Source organism: Psammomys obesus, unplaced genomic scaffold, assembly GCF_907164565.1.
Source record: "Psammomys obesus unplaced genomic scaffold, mPsaObe1.curated_primary_1811, whole genome shotgun sequence".
In the NCBI taxonomy this organism is placed as follows: Eukaryota; Metazoa; Chordata; class Mammalia; order Rodentia; family Muridae; genus Psammomys; species Psammomys obesus.
Window position 1 is genome coordinate 6,966,501 of NW_026591816.1, and position 19,935 is coordinate 6,986,435.

The 19,935-nt window shown below is 50.2% G+C and overlaps 1 protein-coding gene across 1 annotated transcript; it reads left to right on the forward strand.

Annotated features, from left to right (window-relative positions):
* The first annotated feature begins 2,953 nt into the window (after positions 1-2,953).
* Positions 2,954-18,889, forward strand: Avil (advillin). The gene is made up of 19 exons (XM_055612051.1): positions 2,954-3,019; positions 4,321-4,395; positions 5,227-5,423; positions 6,307-6,415; positions 6,498-6,608; positions 6,823-7,025; positions 7,440-7,518; positions 7,645-7,743; positions 8,360-8,513; positions 8,609-8,709; positions 9,133-9,270; positions 9,357-9,515; positions 10,081-10,260; positions 11,643-11,788; positions 12,225-12,369; positions 13,873-14,061; positions 14,293-14,361; positions 15,809-15,934; positions 18,674-18,889. Exons 1-19 carry the CDS (start codon positions 2,954-2,956, stop codon positions 18,785-18,787), a joined length of 2,460 nt encoding a protein of 819 aa, XP_055468026.1. The 3' UTR covers positions 18,788-18,889.
* Positions 18,890-19,935: the final 1,046 nt, after the last annotated feature.

Here is a 19,935-nt window from a genome sequence, read left to right on the forward strand (position 1 = left end):
CCAGCTAATATGCTGGCACACGGTGGGCTGCGCTAGCCTCTTCTGTCATCAGCATAATATATTCATATCTACTGTATGGCAAATTCACATCCTCTCTCTCTCATGGTGAATTATTGATGGGCCATGCACTTTTTAAAAAATCAATAGGCCAGGGCGTGGAGCTGTAGTTAAAAGAAGCCTTTAAAAGTCTCTTGTTTTTGCTGTTTTGAATAGGAGCAGATAAAGCTTTCCCCTCTGGTTTGAATAAGTCAAGCCCAGGGCTAGGTTGGCCGTGGTTGGCCAGAGCTAGGAAAATGGTTATGATGCAAACACAGGCAAATAGAACTGGGTGTCTGCAGCCATTGCTGTGCGGAGGCTGAAGGATCTGAAGCCGCCTGCTTTGGAGAAACTTCACCTGCTGCTTTGCTAGAAAACGGAGGGCAGAGAGAGGTAGGTCTGCTGTGTGTGTGCATATCAGTTGGATGCTGCTGAGGCAGAAAGTGAAGGGACAAAGACCTTACTTTGTGTCCTCCGGGTGAAGTTTTTGAAAGATTGAGCCAGGCACTTGTAAACAGTTTTGCAAACTTAACACTGAAATAGAAGAACCTGTACCGCCCACCCAGTGAGCAGGGCACGTTCTCAAGGTTCGGGCATTGGGGGACACGACCCCACTCATCTGTTCTCCATGGGGCCAGAGAGAATTTAAACCCTAGTTGGTTACAAGCCACTAGCTTTTAATCTGGAACCCCCCAAATCATGCCCTGTGTCTGTGATCTTCGCAGCCCCTCAGGATCCTAAAGTGCTGTTGCTGCAGACCTAGGAAGACAGACCCAGCTTCGGGGGCTTTGATGTGGTGGCATAGAATGGGGCTTTCTGGGTGTGGCAGTTCTTGAATTCTGGCTCCCTAGTCAGCGCCTGGATTCTGAGGTTCTGTGGGGGACATGGGACTGCACTAGGGGCTCAGACTTACTGTGCTAATGCCGGAAGGTCAGGAATATGTTGGCTCTGGTCCCCTTTCCTGAGAGGGTCATTCGTTAGACAGAAAAGTCAGAAAATGGATCTGAGGGATCTGATTCTGAGTGTCCCAGGGTGGGGTGCGCAGGGCGGGGCAGCACCAGTTATCAAATTAAATACTCAAACACTGGCAGTTCCGCGTCAAGGCTCGGCTTTAGTCTGCTGCCAGTACAGCAAGAGACAAAAGGGACCTGGGCTTATCCACTAAGGCTCAAGAAAGGAATGGTCAGGTCAGACTGTTTTCAGATGGGGCAGTGCTGGAGGTGACAGGCAGTCAACCATTTGCAGTCACCCCGTACCAAACACCTTCAGCAAGCCCGGACATCACCAAATATCCAACAGCCACACGATCCCCCGGCGATTTCTTTTGTTACTATCTCATTGCAGCCTTGCATTGAGTCTTAGGAGAAACCTAAGACTCAATCATTTGGTCTGCTGTCAGCTCAGTCTTCTGAGTGTGAGGCCGCACAATCACAGTGGGACCAGCCTGTTAGTGATCCCAGCCAAGTCCTGACTGTAGAGAGGATGAGACCTGTCTTCTCACCTCTTCTTTCCTCTCCCCAGCCATGCTCAGCTCTACGGTGCTGAAAACCGCTTAAGTTGCCTGGACGGTCCTTCCAGAGAAGCTAGTGTCTATGTGGTACAGGCAAGGAGGCCACTCTTCCCTGGTGGCGCCTTCCCTGGTGGCGCTCTTTGTCCCTTTGTCCCAGGCCCTGCCATTCTACTTTATTTTCTTCTGCAAGACCAGTTAATGTATTAGTCATGATAAAGGGTTGTTACTGTTCTAAAACAATTTATAAAATTAAAAATAAAAGCTGACGGCACGTGGGGTGGCAAGGCCTTGCCAGGGATCTGGGAAAATGAGTTCAAGAAATTAGGAGAATGGGGCTTCATTTGGAAATACCTTTTCTGACTGGACTTTCTCTCTATGAGCCACTAAAAGTCGTTTGGGGAAGGTAGCAGCATGAAAAGGTGGCTAAAACACATGCTTTTAAGGTCAGATAAGAAAACAAAAGGTATGGAGCTGGGTCTGTTTGGAGAAGCCTGTAATCTCAGCACTCAGGAGGCTGAGGAGGAGTTTGTAAGTAGCCTGGGCTATGTGGATAGACCCTAAGTTAATGAAATAAAATGTGCCCACTAGTGCTGGCGCATGCCTTTAATCCCAGCGCTCCGGAGGCAGTTGGATCTCTTTGAGTTCCAGGACAATCAGTCTCAGAGAGTAAATAAGTAAAACAAAACGAAACCAAAAAAAGCTCAAATGTGGAGCCCATTCTAGTGTGTGCCCATAGGTGAGTTATTTACTGCCTCTCTGAGCCTCACCTGCACTGTAAGGTTGACAGGACGAAGACAGGGCCATCGCCTGAGAATGAAAGCATGAACGCAATGGCTCAACACAGGCTTGACATGTTGCCCTGCCCCCACTGGACAGATGACACAGGCTGCTCTTCCAGAGAACCTGACTTTCATTCCCAGCATGCACTTAGGTGACTCATAATTGCCTGTAACTCAGCTTCAGGGAATTTAACACAGCAACTCAAAATTTTGTTTTGTTTTTCAAGACAGGGGTTCTCTGTGTAGACTTGGCTGTCCTGGACTCGCTTCATAGACCAGGCTGGCCTCAACTCACAGAGATTGGCCTGCCTCTGCCTCCCTGAGTGCTGAGATCACAGGTGTGGGCCACCGTGCCCAGCATAATTTTTTTTAAAGGGAACATGTATTGCTATTAACCAGAGCTCTTAACCAAAACAGCTGCAGGTAGGAAACAAACCTTTGGAGTAGGGACAGCCCAGCCAGGTGACTGTGAATTGGAACAACCATGGTGAAATGGTAGTGGTGTGGTGGGGATATGCCAGGAGGGCAGTGTGATGGCTGGCAAGACGAGGGACGTGTCTTCGGAGAAGTGGTGGTCTCCTGTCCACCTCCAGCGTTGTGATATTTCAGTTTCAGAAAGACAGACATCATGTCCCTGAGCAGTGCCTTCAGGGCTGTGGGCAATGATCCTGGGATCATCACCTGGAGAATTGAGGTGAGCCGAGGGGGAGTCACACCCGCCATGACAGCTGGAGTCTGAGCCTGTGGTTACTGAGGGTCAGCGTCTGAGAGCAGGTCTTCCCAGCCTTGAGCCTCCCAGGCTCAGGGCAGGTCCCCAGGCAGAACCACGCTTGTCCGTGGTGAGGCGACACTTCCAGTAAACAGCTCAGAAAGACAGGTCCCTTACTGGTCGGAGAAACGGAACATGTCCGGTTCCTCCTAGCTCTGGTGTGGGGCATGCTGCTCATCCGTTCACCAGCTGGGCTTAGCCTCCAGGTGGCTCTGAGCTCTGGTTTGGGTGCACCTACCAGATAGCAGGACATACCCACTTCTACCTAGTCAGTTGCTGCAGCCTGAACCCTGCAAGTAACACTTCACCCCTCAATCTCAAACATGAGTCACAGCTCTCTGTCAAACCTCAGGGCTTGTGAGAATCCCAGTCTGCTGCCACTGCTGAAGGCTCCCCGCATACTTCAAAATGACTAGGAAGGGCTGGCCAGTCGCTCAGTGGATAGAGCTATGTACGGCCACGCCTGAGGCCTGAGTGCATGAGACCCACAAGGTGATAGAAGAGAACCAAATGAGTCTGAGTTTCACATGTGCAGGGTGGCATACAAGAAATAAATGCAAAACATGTAAGGGATGGGCACTAACCTGAAGTCATAAAATGTTTTAATCCTTTACACTAGAACACACAAATATGGCTCCAGGTTTGCCTCACTTGGAAACGAAAAGTTATTTCCATCTGGGACTATGTGAATTGGCCCTTCTGGGGCGAGCAAGTCAGGTCTCCCAGCCCAGACTCTGAATGTGGGATCCTCAGCCTGGAGTGCCACCTGCTGCTGTCATTCTCTCGGCTGTCCCTGCTGTTTCCCAAACTTCCTTTGGAGCAGCCTGGTGGCTCTAGGTGGTCAGTGGGGAGCAAGAGGGTTGGATGCATTGTCAGGACACTGGACAGTGTTCACAGAGCTCAGGGGAGGGTTTTTATGTTTTTATCTGACAGTTATAGCCACCTCTTCCCCCTGCCATGGGCTTCAGGGGCTCATAAGCCTTCCCAGAGTACTGGTGATCAAACCAAGTAGGACCTGGGGAGGCCACAGGGAAGGACACCAGAACACTCAGACACAGAGTGACTGGCAGAGCTCCCTGAACCAGGGTGGTGGTGCCATCCTGCATTCCCACCTTCCCTGTAGGCAGGCAGGCAGCTCCTCTACCAGCCGGGCCTGCAACAGGGGCGAGAGGCTGTGGGGAGGGCAGGAGGACGTCCACTGCTGCATGTTCTGCTCATCCTTCTAGAAAATGGAGCTGGCGCCGGTGCCCCTGAGTGCTCACGGCAACTTCTATGAGGGAGACTGCTACATCATCCTCTCGGTGAGCAATGTCCTCCACAGCCAGCATTTCCTCCTCTGCAGGCAGTTCCCAGGCTATTGAAAGCTCTATGGTGAGAGAAGTGGGGCTCCCAGTATGTCTAGATTCTTCCTCACACCGTGCAGGGCTGGCCTCAAGTTGACTGAGAATGGCCACCATCAGGCACTGGGTTAGGATTGTGCTTCAGACGGTAGACATGGGGCCCTCGGCCTGAACCTCTATAGCCACACACACACACACACACACACACACACACACAGCACCTTCCCCTCATAGGGTCCAAGCCACACACTAAATTACTCAGCCTGGGCCACACAGTGAGTTCTTGACTAGCCTGGGCTACAGGCAAACATTCTGTCTCCAAAAACCCAAAGAGTGAAGCACACACCTATAATCCCAGCACTTGAGAGGTGAAACCAGAAAGATCAGGAGTTCAGAGCCAACCTCAGAAAGTTAGAGCTAGCTTGGGCTAGCTGTTTAAAAAACAAAAAAACAACTTTTCAAGAAGTGCTCAATCTCCTGGAGGAATTAACATCACATCGACAGTGTTAGCTGGACAGCTCTGAGAGTGTAGGGACCTGCAGCCTAAGCCTGACATCCAACTGGAGAGGATTCCCCACTTTAGAAACGAGCTGTTAAACACGCCACTGTGGGGAGGACCTAGCTTCCGAAGGCCTGGAAATGGGTATGCCGGCTCTTGTACCCACGTACAGATAAAGAAGGGCTGCTGTGTGATGGTAGGGCCAGCATCCTGGGGCCTTCCCACACCTAAGAAGCCAGCAGAAGAGCAGGGGTGAGCTGGGGCCTGATCTTGCCTCTCTGGCCACATCCTAGACCCGGCGAGTGGGCAGTCGCCTCTCCCAGAACATCCACTTTTGGATTGGGAAGGACTCCTCCCAGGATGAGCAGAGCTGTGCGGCCATCTATACCACACAGCTAGACGACTACCTGGGAGGAAGCCCTGTGCAGCACCGCGAGGTCCAGTACCACGAGTCCGACACTTTCCGGGGCTACTTCAAGCAGGGCATCATGTAAGTAGCTGTGCTCAGAGCAGAGACAGATACGGCAGTTTCCAGGAGAGGGAACTCAGCGGGCAGGGTGCCTTCAAAGAAGTAACCCAAAGGATTGATGCAAAGCAAAACAAAGCTGTCACTTGTACCCATCAAGGAAATGCCAATCGGAGTGGGCGGGGCGGAGAGCTGGGCGGCCTGAGGAACCAATGGAACCTCCCATCTGCTGGAGGGAGTGAGGATCTGCACCGCATTCCGGAACATAACTGGAACTGCTTGTTGTGAACCCCATTTCTCAGAACTCAAAACCCCAGGCTGATCCACAGTGTTTATGATGATGCATTAGTGGTGAGGGGAGGCCGTGAGCAATGTAGGTAGCTGTCTGTTCCAGAAAGACAGCAGGCGTTTCTGCGGCAACTGCCGATTAAACCTAGCGCACGGGACACAGGCACAGACAGATACACAACAGAGACAACTCCTGTGTATGAAAGTCATGCTCACAGGCAATAGGACATGTTTTACTGGGCTGAAGAGGGGACACTGGACTGCCAGAATGCACGCTGTGACAGGGCGAGGCTTGGGAGGTCGCACCCTGGTGCAGGGAAGCATAAACGCTTAACAGGATGGGTGAGGCGCAGGCCTGTAAACCCAGCAGGCTTCCCTCTGCCAGCAGTCCTCACTGGGACTTCTCATTACAACATTCAGGCTCAGTGGTCCCCTCAGAAAAGGCTGCCCTGGCCTCTACCCTGGAGGCAGCAGGTGCGGTATCTGCACTTTCTTTGCTCATGTGGGTTATTATAACCCACATGGGTAGAAACCGATATCTGTATTTAATTCCCAGTAGTCTCCCCAGAACCTAGCACAAAGCAGGCACACAGCAAATAACTGGAGCAATGTTCCTCAGTTATAAAAAGGGGGGTGTGGCCTCTGGCATGACGCACGTGGAGACCAACTCCTATGATGTGAAGCGGCTGCTGCATGTAAAGGGGAAGAGAAGCATCAGGGCTGCTGAGGTAAGCCCCAGACATGACTGTTCCTGTGCTCCTGCCTGGCACCTAACCACCCCCCTAAGTGGCACTGGCTCCTCACATTCAGGTGGAAGTGAGCTGGGACAGTTTTAATCGAGGTGACGTCTTCTTGCTGGACCTTGGGATGGTCATTATCCAGTGGAATGGCCCAGAGAGCAACAGCGGAGAACGCCTCAAGGTCTGGCTCCCTCTCCTCTCCTCCAGGCCTGGTGTCAAGCTGGGCTCTCTTGGGTGCCTTCTCCCTCTCCTTTCTATGCTGGCTGACTCCCAGGAGCCCAGGAGGACTCCTGCTTAGAGTAGAACCTGTCTTGCAAGGCAGGCCTCACTCCTCAGCACCAGGATAATCTAAGAGTGCAGGCTGAGCTGCTTGCCTCCTTTGGCTCCTCTGGCAGGCTATGCTTCTCGCAAAGGACATCCGGGACAGGGAGCGAGGGGGCCGTGCCAAAATCGGGGTGATTGAGGGAGACAAAGAGGCAGCCAGCCCAGAGCTGATGACAGTCCTCCAGGACACCCTCGGCCGACGCTCCGTTATCAAGCCTTCGGTCCCTGATGAGGCCATGGATCAGCAGCAGAAATCAAATATCATGTTGTATCAGTGAGTGTTTAAACTGCCTGTGGGCTGGAGGCTGGGTGTGGTGTCCTCTAGAGAGCCAGGTACTCGGCTTGGGTAGAGGTATCTGCCTTTGCTCTTGGTTCATGCTTTTTCCTACAAGGAGCTCAGGAACAGTTCCCTGGAGGAGGCAGCTGTCCTCTGTTCCTGCTAGAAAGTCTCCCAGCCTGTGGGTGGGACCTCTCTTGTCCTCTGGTGTATCCATGCCTGGGGATGTGGATGGGATAGTTTGAGAGAGACACAGTCTCCTCCAGAGAGTGGAGTGTTTCGCTCTCTGTAGTCAAGCCGTGTCTATCTCAAGAGGTCAAACTCTGCCCAGAAGCACTGCACCAAAGCGTGACTTTAGCTTTAGGGTGCTTTGCAGAGAGCAGGCGGGGGCTAACCTCTCTCCTCCACCAGCGTCTCCGATGCAGCTGGGCAGCTGTCAGTCACAGAGGTGGCAACAAGGCCTCTGGTCCAGGACCTACTGAAGCACGAGGTAAGTTGAACTGGAAGGGGCTTCGCTCGCTTGCGGAAGCAAGAAGTAACTTCAAAGGCAGACCCTGGGCAAAGTCCTCCCTTTGTCTCCAGTGTCAGTAAGCACACTTATCCCCGGCTGACTCAGGACTGTTACATCCTGGACCATAGTGGAGCCAAGATCTACATGTGGAAAGGCAAAGGAGCCACGAAGGTTGAGAAACAGGCGGCCATGTCCAAAGCCCTGGTAAGAGCTGCAGCAGTGCTACGCCACCTGAATATTTTGCCAGTACCACTATAGCCATGTGCCCAAGCACACCAGGCACCTGAGCACAGAAGAGCAACATAAATGAACTTCAGAGTATACATGTAGGCTTCACCTTTTCCAGCCGAGCGTCCTGAGCAAGACCGAGCATCTCTGTGTCTCCTTTTTCCAGTATCTAGCAGGGGCCATCCCTGTCTCCCAGACCTGTCTGTGAAGTACTCAGAACCAAACTTGGTGCTATTGTTAAAGCAGTCCTCAAGGGGAATTTGCTAAATTATGCAGACCCAGCATATGACTGAAGTGTGATTGCTTAAAAGCAATAAATGAGCAAATAACTATGACACAGTCAGTAGAATTACATAGTAGGTCTTGTGAAATCGGTCCATAATGGCCATAAGCATGGTGGCCTAATGAAGAGACAACAAAGTGTTTGAATCTTTTGGAACCCCAGAAGTGAGGTAGAAGCTAACCATGATTCCCAGGGGCACGAAGGGGGAGGGGGATCCCCACCACCTGACCTTATCTGGACCTTCCAGATGAGCAAGCACTTAGAACATTCCCTGGCTGACATGCTTTTGTGTGGGGGTGGGGACTGTAGGATTTCATCAAGATGAAGGGTTATCCCAGCAGCACCAACGTGGAGACAGTCAATGATGGTGCTGAGTCGGCCATGTTCAAACAGTTGTTCCAGAAATGGTCGGTGAAGGATCAGAACGCAGGCCTAGGGAAACCGTTCAGCACTGGTAAAATCGGTGAGATTTCCCCAAGTGTGTGTTCTTCCATTGGGGCCCTAGAAAGAGGCATGAGTGTCTTGCTCATGTGGCTTGTCCCATCCCTTTCTCTGCAGCTAAAATTTCCCAGGACAAGTTTGACGTGACTCTGCTACACACCCAGCCAGAAGTGGCTGCTCAGGAAAGGATGGTGGATGATGGCAATGGGAAAGTTGAGGTGAGCCCGGTGAGGCAACACTGGGCCTCTGGGGTGCGCCTGCTGCAGACGGCAGCCCACTCTGGACACTGCTTTTTCCCCACTCCACATTCTGTGTCCTTTGAGAGGCTTGGAGTTGGCCGTTTCCCTACAATGCTTCGGGAAAGTGAGAGATACGCATTCCCCCAGTGGGCTATCCCCTGGAAGTTATATTTAAGTCATCTGTGAAGTCCTCGGTTGCATGATAGGAAGCACTGGACCAGCATGCCCGGTGGTGACCAGTGACCTCTCAGGATTCAGATCATGCAATGTGATGGGCCTTTAAGGCAAGAGAGGACCCAGGGGGGTAAGGGTACTTGAGATGGTGGCCAGTACTTGGTCCCTGCTTGCGTCTTCAGGGTGAACAGGGTGCCCCTCTGAGGAACCGTGTCTCCTCTTGGCCAGGTCTGGAGGATTGAGAACCTGGAGCTGGTCCCCGTGGAGCGTCAGTGGTATGGCTTCTTCTACGGAGGAGACTGCTATCTGGTTCTGTACACCTACCATGTGAACAGAAAGCCCCATTACATCTTGTACATCTGGCAGGTAGGCCAGGCACAAGCTCTCAGTGTTGGAGCCCGATGCTCCCCGGCCCCTGGGCCGAGGCCCCTCACTCCTCTCACCAACTGCAGGGCCGCCACGCTTCCCAGGATGAGCTGGCAGCCTCGGCCCACCTGGCGGTGGAGGTGGATCAGCAATTTGATGGGGCTCCCGTGCAGGTCCGGGTGAGCATGGGGAAGGAGCCACGCCACTTCATGGCCATCTTCAAAGGGAAGTTGGTCATCTACGAGGTGAGGGCCTGCCGTGAAAACTCCACCCTGAGCAGGGTTGCTCAGGTTTCGGAGTGAGGTGGGGTCTGGGGTAGGGGTGGTGGGGGTGGGTGGGAGGGACAAAGGAGGAGCTTAGTGTCCTGCAGCTGTCTGGCTAGTGCTCAGGTCTGTGGCAATGTGAGCTGTGTGTAGGGGACGGTTACACAGCCTGCTCCCTCCCAGCACTGCACCAGCCCACTTACTGCCCAGCACACTAAGCCCACTGCTATGGAGCCCTGGCGGAGGGCGGGGCAGGCAATGTGGTGTCAGTAATTACTGACGCCCAGTCCCTCTCTTGCCACGTGTAAGCTGGTTTCCCAACCTCAGGGTGCATGGGGGATCCATCTGCTTCCCAAGATTACTCTGAGGTCAGTGAGTGCTGAGGGACCCCGCTGGCACAGGGGTTCTCACCCTGACCTTTCCGGTTAGTGAGGGGACAGTGAGGGGTAAAGACGGTGAGGGGAAAAGCTGCCCAGTGCAGCTCAGGTCCGATACAGCCAGCCCACGTGCGCTCTGTAGGTCTGGACTCCACTTTCCTTCTCTCTAGGGCGGGACTTCCAGGAAGGGGAAAGTGGAGCCTGCCCCTCCAGTGAGACTCTTCCAGATCCAAGGGAACCACAAATCTAATACCAAAGCACTGGAAGTCTCCGCCTTCGCCTCCTCACTCAACTCCAATGATGTCTTCCTGGTGGGGACGCAGGCGGAGCACTACCTGTGGTACGGCAAGGTGAGGCGACTGCTGGGTCCTCAGAGCCTCTTGGAACTCAAGTGGGCCCTGGGCCACCCTCAGCCCTCAGCAAGGCCAATGGTTAAGGAGCAGACTGCTGCACCAAGTTCCAGTCCCGGCCACACAACAACTGAGGGGGAACTCCTACCTGTAACCCTAGCACTGGCACACACACACACACACACACACACACACACACTCATATGTGTGCACACACATGCATACACACGTGTACACACATACACATGTATGTACAAACACATACATACACACACATAAACATACAAACAATCAAACACCTCTTTAGGGGCTAGAGGGATGGCTCAGCAGAGAGGTCTCTTGCAGAGGACCTGGGTTCTGTTCCCACACTGTAGCTCACAACCATCTGTAACTCCTGTTCCAGGGGATCCAACACCCTCTTTGACCTCCACAGGCATGGCACACACTCAGGGCACATACATACACATGGACAAAACAAGTAAATAAAAATACAAGTAAAATAAATCTTAAAAAGAACAAACCAACAAACAACAACCTCCTTACGTGAAGAATTGTACATGTGTAAAGCACATTTGCTCACAATTCCCTCAAATGAGAAGAAATCTGGAAAGTAGATAAACACGGATGTATTCATTCAATAGAATACTGCTCAGCAATAAAACTGAAAGAGCCATGCATAAGCCAACATGAAAGTCTCCAGTTCATGCTACATGAAAGCAGCCAGTCTCCGAGGCTGAATGTTACATGCTTCTCCTTAAGACAGTCTTGAAATGACAAGATTATTCTAGTGGAAAGCAGCTAAGCAGTTGTCAAGAGTTCAGGACTCAGGGCTTGACTCCAGAAGGGTGGTAACTGTACCTTGGGGACAGAATTCTAGGATTAAGCCCAGTGGTGCTCAACCAGAGTCAATTAAAAAAAAAAAAAAAAAAAAAAAAGAATGAATCTGGGAATGGTGGCACACACCCTTAATCCCAGTGCTTGGGAGCAGAGGCAGGCAGATCTCTGTGAGATCTGGTCTACAGAGTGAGTCCAGGACAGCCAAGGCTATACAGAGAAACCCTGTCTAAAAAAACAACAAAAAGAATGAAAACTATTTGCTAGGCCTGGAGGACAGAGTGCTTGCTAGAGGCAGAGCATTTGCTAAGCATATGCAAATGCAAGACCCAGACTAAATACCCAGCATTTACACTGACAGGGGAACCGTGCACTAAAACACGGGTGACTTCTGCCTGTGAATGCTGTGGGTCACCTGCATGCCATCTCCCTCCCTGGCCCCAGCACTGCCGCAAACCTCTCCCAGTTCTCAGGTGAGGCCTGTCAGAGCTGTTGTCCCCTGTCGCTGTGCCCTGTGTTTCTAACACCTGTGTTCTCTCCGGACTCAGGGATCTAGTGGGGATGAGCGGGCGATGGCTAAGGAGCTGGTTGAGCTTCTCTGTGATGGCGATGCTGACACTGTGGCTGAGGGCCAGGAGCCGCCTGAATTCTGGGACCTTCTGGGAGGAAAAACACCCTATGCTAATAACAAAAGGTTCGTGAACACGTCAGTCCCATATTCTTGGCTCTCTTGTCCTCTAGGCTTGTGGCCTGCACATAACCTAAGATCCCTCACACTTTTCGACGGGATTTCCAGGCTGGGGACACATTCAGTCAGCAAAGTCCTTGTGTGAGCACAAGGACCTGAGCTCCATCCTGACGAGGCATGTAACAAAACAGACAAAGCCAGCTACAGCAACGCAGGCCTGTACTCCCTGCACTGGGGAGATGCAGACAACAGGATCCTTCGGACTTGCTGACTGGCTAATCTACTCAAATTGACACTCTGTCTCTCTGTAAGAGATCCCATCTCAAAAACTAAGGTGGACTCTCTGTCCTCATATGTACACACATGAGCAAACACACACAGGCACCCATGCTATACACACGATTCCTACACAGCTCTGTCTTTCTACCTGACTGTACTGCAGGCTACAGCAAGAAATCCTGGACATCCAAGTCCGGCTCTTTGAGTGTTCCAATAAGACTGGCCGGTTCTCTGTGACTGAGGTCACGGACTTCACCCAGGACGACCTGAACCCAGGGGACGTGATGCTCCTGGACACCTGGGACCAGGTACGACACAGCCACACAGTTAGGACAGCTGCCAAAGACCTCCACAGTTTGGGCTGGCTTCTGTGTGGCATCTGCATCCAGGATGAAAGTAGGCTGGTGCTGGATCAGCTCTCTAGGGCAAGCATCTTCAGTGGTAACCAGAGACTGCTTATGCCACAGCATAGAATGAGGTCTAATATTCCCCAGCCTTCAGCCAGCACACCAGGACAGGCCTGGAATCTAAGCAGTTGGCAGGCAGAGGCAGGAAGAAGCAAAGTTTAAGGCCAGCCAGGGCCCCTGTCTCAAAAAGCTAAAAAAATGGGCCAGCAAGATGGCCCAGTGAGTAGAGGTTTGCCACCAAAGCTGACAACCAGTGTTCCATCTCCAAGAGTGTGAGCAGAGAACGGATTCCTACAAGTCGCCCTCTGACCTGCACTGTGTCACACACACACCTATTTTCCACCTGTGTTAACTAAGTAAATACAATAGAAAAAGCCAGACAAAAACAAAGCATTCTGATTCTCACCTCCCTGGGAATTTTCTCACCTCGAAACAATAAGGCGTAACCTATGTCCTGCCCTTATTTGAGGAGTGATGAGAACAGCATATGAGTGAAATGGCCTGTATGTGCTGTTTTCTTCAGATCAGCAGAGCAGGCTTCCTTCAGGCTAATGAGTGCCACCGTGCGTATGGGCTGGCGGGAAGAGCCAGGCAAGAGAATGTCAGTGCCCTGTGATGAGGTATAGAGGGGGTCAATGCAGTTGGGAACCTCTTGGAAGCCCTCTTAGAGGAGATGGCTGGGTGGCAAAGGACAAGCAGGACTCTGGGCAAAGGAAAGGTACCTGGAAAGCCAGGCAGGAAATCCTATCAGAATAAAATAAGCCTGGCATAGCGGCTCAGGCCTGCAGCCCCAGCACTTGGGAGGCCAAGGCAGGAAAATTTCTGAGTCCAGCCTGGGCCACACAGTGAGATCCTGTCTCAAAACCACAGAAACAAACAAAAATGTAAGACAGTGCTAAGATATACCCAAAAGATATAGCTGAGAAGTAGCTGTGGGCTGTGTGGGCCTGACCTATCGCATGGGAGAGCAGGATAGGAGCCGAGAAGGAGCCAAGAGCAGCTGTGAAACAGGAAGAGAGGGATGGTGACAGCTTGGGCGACTGCCTTCATCAAGCTGGTGAGTCCAGTGGCTTAATACGGAGCTATCGACCTGACTTTCAGTTCTGTCCTCGGGGACTGACGGCCATTCTGATAAGCACTTAGATAGGAATGGCTACATTTGCCTACGCTGAGGTCTGATGTACTGAGGCAGCCTGAGGGGTGTTTTGTGGGCTATTTCAGGAAGTCAAGGTTCAGAGGTAAAAACTTGGAAGATACACATGGCAGTTAAGATCACAACCCCAAGCTGCTTTTGGACTCTTCCTCTTTGGAGCACACTCGAGGCTGAGAGCATTTTCCGAGGCTCTGCCTGGCCGAGGGGCTGAGCAGCGTGGGTGCACTAACATCGTGAAATTGGTGTGACAGGTGTTCCTGTGGATAGGCGCTGAGGCCAACGCCACAGAGAAGGAGGGGGCTCTCTCAGCTGCCCAGGAGTACCTGGTAACACACCCCAGTGGCCGAGATCCTGATACACCGATCCTGATCATCAAACAGGGCTTCGAGCCTCCCACCTTCACAGGCTGGTTCCTGGCATGGGACCCTCACATCTGGAGTGTAAGAAAAAAGAAACTGGGGTGCTGTTCTGACTGCCAGGGAGGTGGGGTGCTGACTCACGGTGGGACGGGCTTCTGACACCCACGTGTGCAGACCCCACGGGGACCTCAGTTACACCGAAGTGCTTTAGGATTCTACCACGTCTTGCTTTTCCTGAAAATACATACCAGGCCTACAACACCTCTTCCCTATGAATCAACACCTCATCCCGTTTTCCCTGTCTCTCCCCAGGCAGGAAAATCATACGAGCAGTTAAAGAAAGAGCTGGGAGATGCTGCCGCCATCTTGCGAATCACTGCTGTGAGTTGGGCTTACACTTACAGATGCCCAGACCCCAAGGGGATGGAGAGAGGTGCAGGTGCTGCAGGGGAAAACCCCTCCCTTGTCCCAGGGACTTCTCTAGTCTACCTGGATGCAAAGGGCTATTTTGTTCCGTTTGGTTTGAGGTGTAAACTAGTAAAGTGCCTAACCACTTAATTACGGTCACTCTTAGAGGTTATTTTAAATCAATAGAAATGCAGGTCTCAATACTTAAGCAAATCCAGGAGAATCATGAGTTCTAGGCCAGCCTAGTCTACACAGCAAGACCTCTGCCTCAAAAAACCACAAAACAAAACAAGATAAAAACCCCCAAAATAAACTAGTCGGGGAGAAGAAGATGGGGAGAAAACAGATCTCAGAGCCAAGTTCCTCATTTACTGTGCACCAGAACATGAGGGGTACCCGGGGTTAGAGAGCTGGCTCTGTAGGTAAGAGCACATGTGTGAAGTGCTTCCAGAGTCCAAGCACCTGTCTGGGTGGCTCCCAAGCAGCTGTAAGTACAGCTCCAGAAGTGTGTGCTCCTCTGAACTCCAAGAGCACCTGTACCAGTGTGTACACGTATCCTCATATACATAATTTACAAAATAAATTAAAGAGTTTAAGGTCATCCATGGCTACATATTGGGTGGAGGGCTAGCCTGGGATACATGAGACCCTGCCTCAACAAATAAGAGAGAACAATGAGAACAAAGCCTAACTTCATTACTCAACCTTTTCTGCCTTTTCTGGAAAGATTGGGGTTTTCGGTAGTACTTCCTAGAGAGAAGCTTCTAACCCAAATGATACCTTATTAGTTTGACAGTGAAATCCACAGCAGCTTAGGCCACTGGCCCCTACTTTAACAGCTAAAAGAAGCGGAACTTGCAGCCCCAAGCCAGCAGCCCGGGACATCAGCATAGGATGCAAAGGATGTTCCAACATTTGCATGTTGTCCTTTGTGCTTGGAGAATCAGCTCCCAGAGCTAGCAGGGTGAACTTAGTGCCTCTAAAGAGTGCTTAGGTGTAGCTTCAGCCAAAAGGCACTTAACAACTGGAAACATGGGGCCTAAATAAATACGCCAAGAGAAGGACATAATCATAGTATTTAGAAAAGACTTTTGGCTGGAGGTATACTGTTCAGTGTCAGAGTACCTGCCTAGCACACATGAGGCTTTGGCTTCAATTCCTAGCACTACATAAATGAATAAATATAGAAAGACTTAAGTGCAATATGTATGTGGTCTGGCTCTAAAGATTCACGTTAGCCTGCTGACTCAGCCTCCCAAAGTTGTCCTGACATGCATCCATGTTTGGGGACCACCATTCTGAAAGATGACTACAGAGAGTGGAGCAGTCTAAGCCAAAATGTAAACCTTGTGCACACAGGGCTCTGCGGCCAACCTGAAGCACTGGCCTTCACCTGCGTCTGTACCCTTCTCCTATTTAGGACATGAAGAATGCCACCCTCTTCATGAATTCTAATGAAAGTGATCCAAAGTATTACCCCATAGAAGTCCTGCTGAAGAGCCAGAGCCAGGAGCTGCCCGAGGACGTGAACCCTGCCAAAAAGGAGGTGTGTGGTTGTGGAGCTGAGTGTTGGGGATGGAGCCCACATAGGTTAAAGCACCAAGCTCAGGTGCACACAGCAGGACCTCAAGGGGCATCTCAGCTATCAGTCAGTTCAAGGGCTCCTCCTACTCCCAAAGGAATGCATCTGGCAGCCTCTGTTTACCCTTCGCCTTTCTGCTGCTAGTCTAGCCCAGCCACCACTGCTGTGAATTATTTTGCCCACGGTTCCCCAAATCCTTCCCTGGCATGATTGTAATTAATATCCAGGGTTGAGACCACTCTATTTAAAACATCATGTGGGCTGGCAAGGTGGCTCAGAGGCTGAAGGCATTCGCCATCAAATGTAACAACCTAAGTTCGGCACCCAGGACCCACACAGTGCGAGGAGATAACTGATTCCCACAAATTGTCCTCTGACCTCCATATGCATGCCTGCACACACACACACACTCAATAAGTGCAGCAGAAAACTTTAAAACACATCAAATGGCTTCCTCTGCAGTCTGGCCCTGCCCTTTGGGGACCTTACATACCTCCTTATCGTCCTTCAGCCGGCTCTTGGTTTTCTATCCCTTGGACATGCTCTCCCCAGCCACTGACACTCTATGCTTGCTGGCATTGCTGTGTGGTCCCCCACTAGTAAAATACCTCCGATCTCCTTGCCATTTGGAGTTCAGGTCTGGCTGGTTCCCTGACTACCAGTTTCCTAACTCTATCCCCCTGACCTCTCTCTTCCTCCACCGTTTGAAATCATTCATTGTCATGTCTTACGTTTTAGTTAAATGAGTTAATATACTCATGTTGAATGGAGAGATGAATGAAAGGATTTTCCCCTTGAGGGAGTTGGTTAAAGGACTCTGAATTTTCCGTAACATCTTCCCTAACCAAGTGTCAGGCACTCAGACTACAATGTTCTTAGAAGCAGAGGCCACAGGTTAGTTGGGCTTGGTGGCTCATGACTGTAATCCCAACAGGGACCAAGGTGGGTCACCACAGGTTCCAAGCCAGCCTGGGCTATAGAGTGAGGTCAGTCTTGGCTATGGTGAGATGCTATTTCAGAAAATAACAATAAGTAAAGGCCATAGCATAATGATCTCAGCATGGGCCCTGAGCTGGTATGGCCTACTCAATCTTGCATTTTAAGAACCCTGGAGCACTGGGGTACAGTGCAGTGGTATAGCACATTCTCAGGCTCCTCAGACAGTAGTCCTGGCTCACTCTCTAGCACCAAACAAGTACTCAATAAGAATGGTAGTTCAAAATATTAATTACTAACTACAACAGGCCTCCTTGTTATTTAACTTCTTTAGGTCTGTTGATTTTATTATCTTATATGGCTAATGTCTACTTATAAGTGAGTATATACCATGTGTGTCTTTCTGCTCCTGGGTTACCTCACTTAGGATGATTTCCTAGATGTTTTCTAAGAAGCTCCACCCAACAGGGGATCCAAGCAGATGCAGAGACTCACAGCCATACTCTGGACAGGGCGCATGGAGTCTTATCTAAGATAGTGGAGATAGAAGGACCGGGAGGGAACAGGAGCCACACAAGGAGACCAAAAAAAGCATGGCCCAGGGCAGACTGAAAAGACTAATGCATCAACCAAAGACCATGCATAGTGAGGGTCTAGACCCCCTGCCCAGATATAGCCCATAGGACAGCTCAGTCTCCATCTGGGTTCCCTAGTAAGGGGAACAGAAACAGTCTCAGACAAGAACTCTGTTGCCTGCTCCTTGATAACTTTTCCTTGGTGGGCACCATAGCCAGCCCACAGATGAAGAGGATCCAGACAGTCCTGATGGGACCTGATAGGCTAGGGTCAGATAGTAGGGGAAGAAGACTTCCCATATCAGTGAACTAGGGGAAATTGACAGGGAAGGAAGAGGGAGCAGAGTGGGATTGAGGAGATGAGGCTACAACTTGGATATAAACTGAATAAATCATATAATAATATTATCATTATTATTAAAATAAGAAATCAGACCATTATCTTCCCCTTATATTAGTAATAGATTGTGTAGTTTCTGTCTCCATAGTTTATAAAATGTATGTTAGATTTTTGGTATAAAAGGAATTTTTAAATTTAAAAATAAATTTTGAGGGGGCTGGAGAGATGGCTCAGTGGTTAAGAGCACCATCTGCTCTTCCAAAGGACCAGGGTTCAATTCCCAGTACCCACATGGCAGCTCACAACGGTCTGTAACTCCAGCTCCAAGGGATCTGACACTTTCACATTAATGCACATAAAATAAAATTAAATAAATTATTTTTAAAAAATAAATAAATTTTGACACTATCAGAAAAAAAAAAAAAAGAATGGTAGTTAAGGGCATGAGGCAAGGAAAAACACTCCATTCAATTTTCTGCCCTTCCCAAATCAAATGTTTATAATTCATTCATAATATATAATCTATTCACTGCCTATCAGGCAAGGAACCAGGACTGAGTGGAAAACCCCAGTCAGCTTCATCCACTGGCCCAAATGGGACTCTATGACCAATCAACAGGTTAAGTCTGTTAACAGTGTTCCTGAAAACTCATTCGACATCTCTCTCTCAGGGCCTACCTATCGCTCAACTGTTTGTGGTTCTAGAGCTCCAAGCCAGAACCCCTTGCATACTAGGCAAGCACATAGCCATGTCACTCCCCCCTGGGCTTCCCTCCTGCCCACTCACCTCACCTGTTTGCAGTAAGGAAATGTCCTGCTTTCTTTCTTACCACAAATTCTGTTTTCTCTTAGAATTACCTCTCAGAACAAGACTTCGTATCTGTGTTTGGCATCACCAGAGGGCAATTTACTGCTCTGCCTGGCTGGAAACAGCTCCAGCTGAAGAAAGAAAAGGGCTTTTTCTAAAGCAAGGACTCTGTCAGATGGCAGGACAGCAAAGCACAGTGCCAACATCAGCAAAGAAGACCCCTGCCGTCTGAACCCGACATTTGGCTACTTTAGACAACAGATCTGACAACCACAGCATTCTTTCTCATTCATCCTTGCTTTTTTTGGCTGTTCTACATTTGACGCTAACCACCTGCTTTTTAGCTTTTGTGGCCCTTAGCAGAAAGCACGAACGCAGAAAGGCAGAGAGAGAACCAGAAGCTAAGCTTAAAGCATGAATGCGTCAGGAGCCACATCTGCTTAAACTGCACCATTAGCCCCCAGAGCACTAGACTTATTTGCAGGCCTACCATGTGCCACTGCATGTTCAACCTTTCAAATAAAGAGGCCACGTGAGCACACAGACTCTCTTCAGTATTCAGGGCTCCTTCTTACGGTGACTGTAGTCACTATTTCAGTGCTGAGAAAGTAAGAGACACTGTTGAAGCTGGGCCTGGTTCACAAGCCTGTGACCATCTCAGCTGGGGTAGGAACACAGTGAGTTCAAGGCCAAGCTGAGGAACTGAGAAGACCCTGTCTTGGCTTTCTTTTTTAAAGTGCAATGTGGGGCAGGAGAGATGGCTCAAGGGCTAATAGCACAGGACACTCTTGAGAGGCCCCAGGTTCAGTTCCCAGTCCCTACATGGTGGCTCACAAACTGTCTCTAAATCCAGTTCCAGGATATCTAAAGTCTTCTTCTACACCAGGCATGCACATGGTACACATGAGTACGTGCAGGGAAAACACTCATACACGTTTTTAAAAAATTAAAAAAAAAAAAAAAGAAAAGTGAGGCAGGTGGATCTCTGTGAGTTCAAGGCCAGCCTGGTCTACAAAGTGAGTCCAGGACAGCCAAGGCTAAACAAGGAAACCCTGTCTTGGAAAAAAAAAAAAAAAAAAGAAGGAGGAGGAGGAAGAAGAAGAAAGAAGAGGAAAAGAAAGAAGAAAAGAAGAAGACGACAACGAAGAAGAAGAACAAGAAGAAGAACAAGAAGAACAAGAAGAAGAAGAACAAGAAGAAGAACAAGAACAAGAAGAACAAGAACAAGAAGAGCAAGAACAAGAAGAAAAGTAACCGGGTAGTGGTAATGCATGATTTTAATCCCTGCACTCAGGAAGCAGAGGCA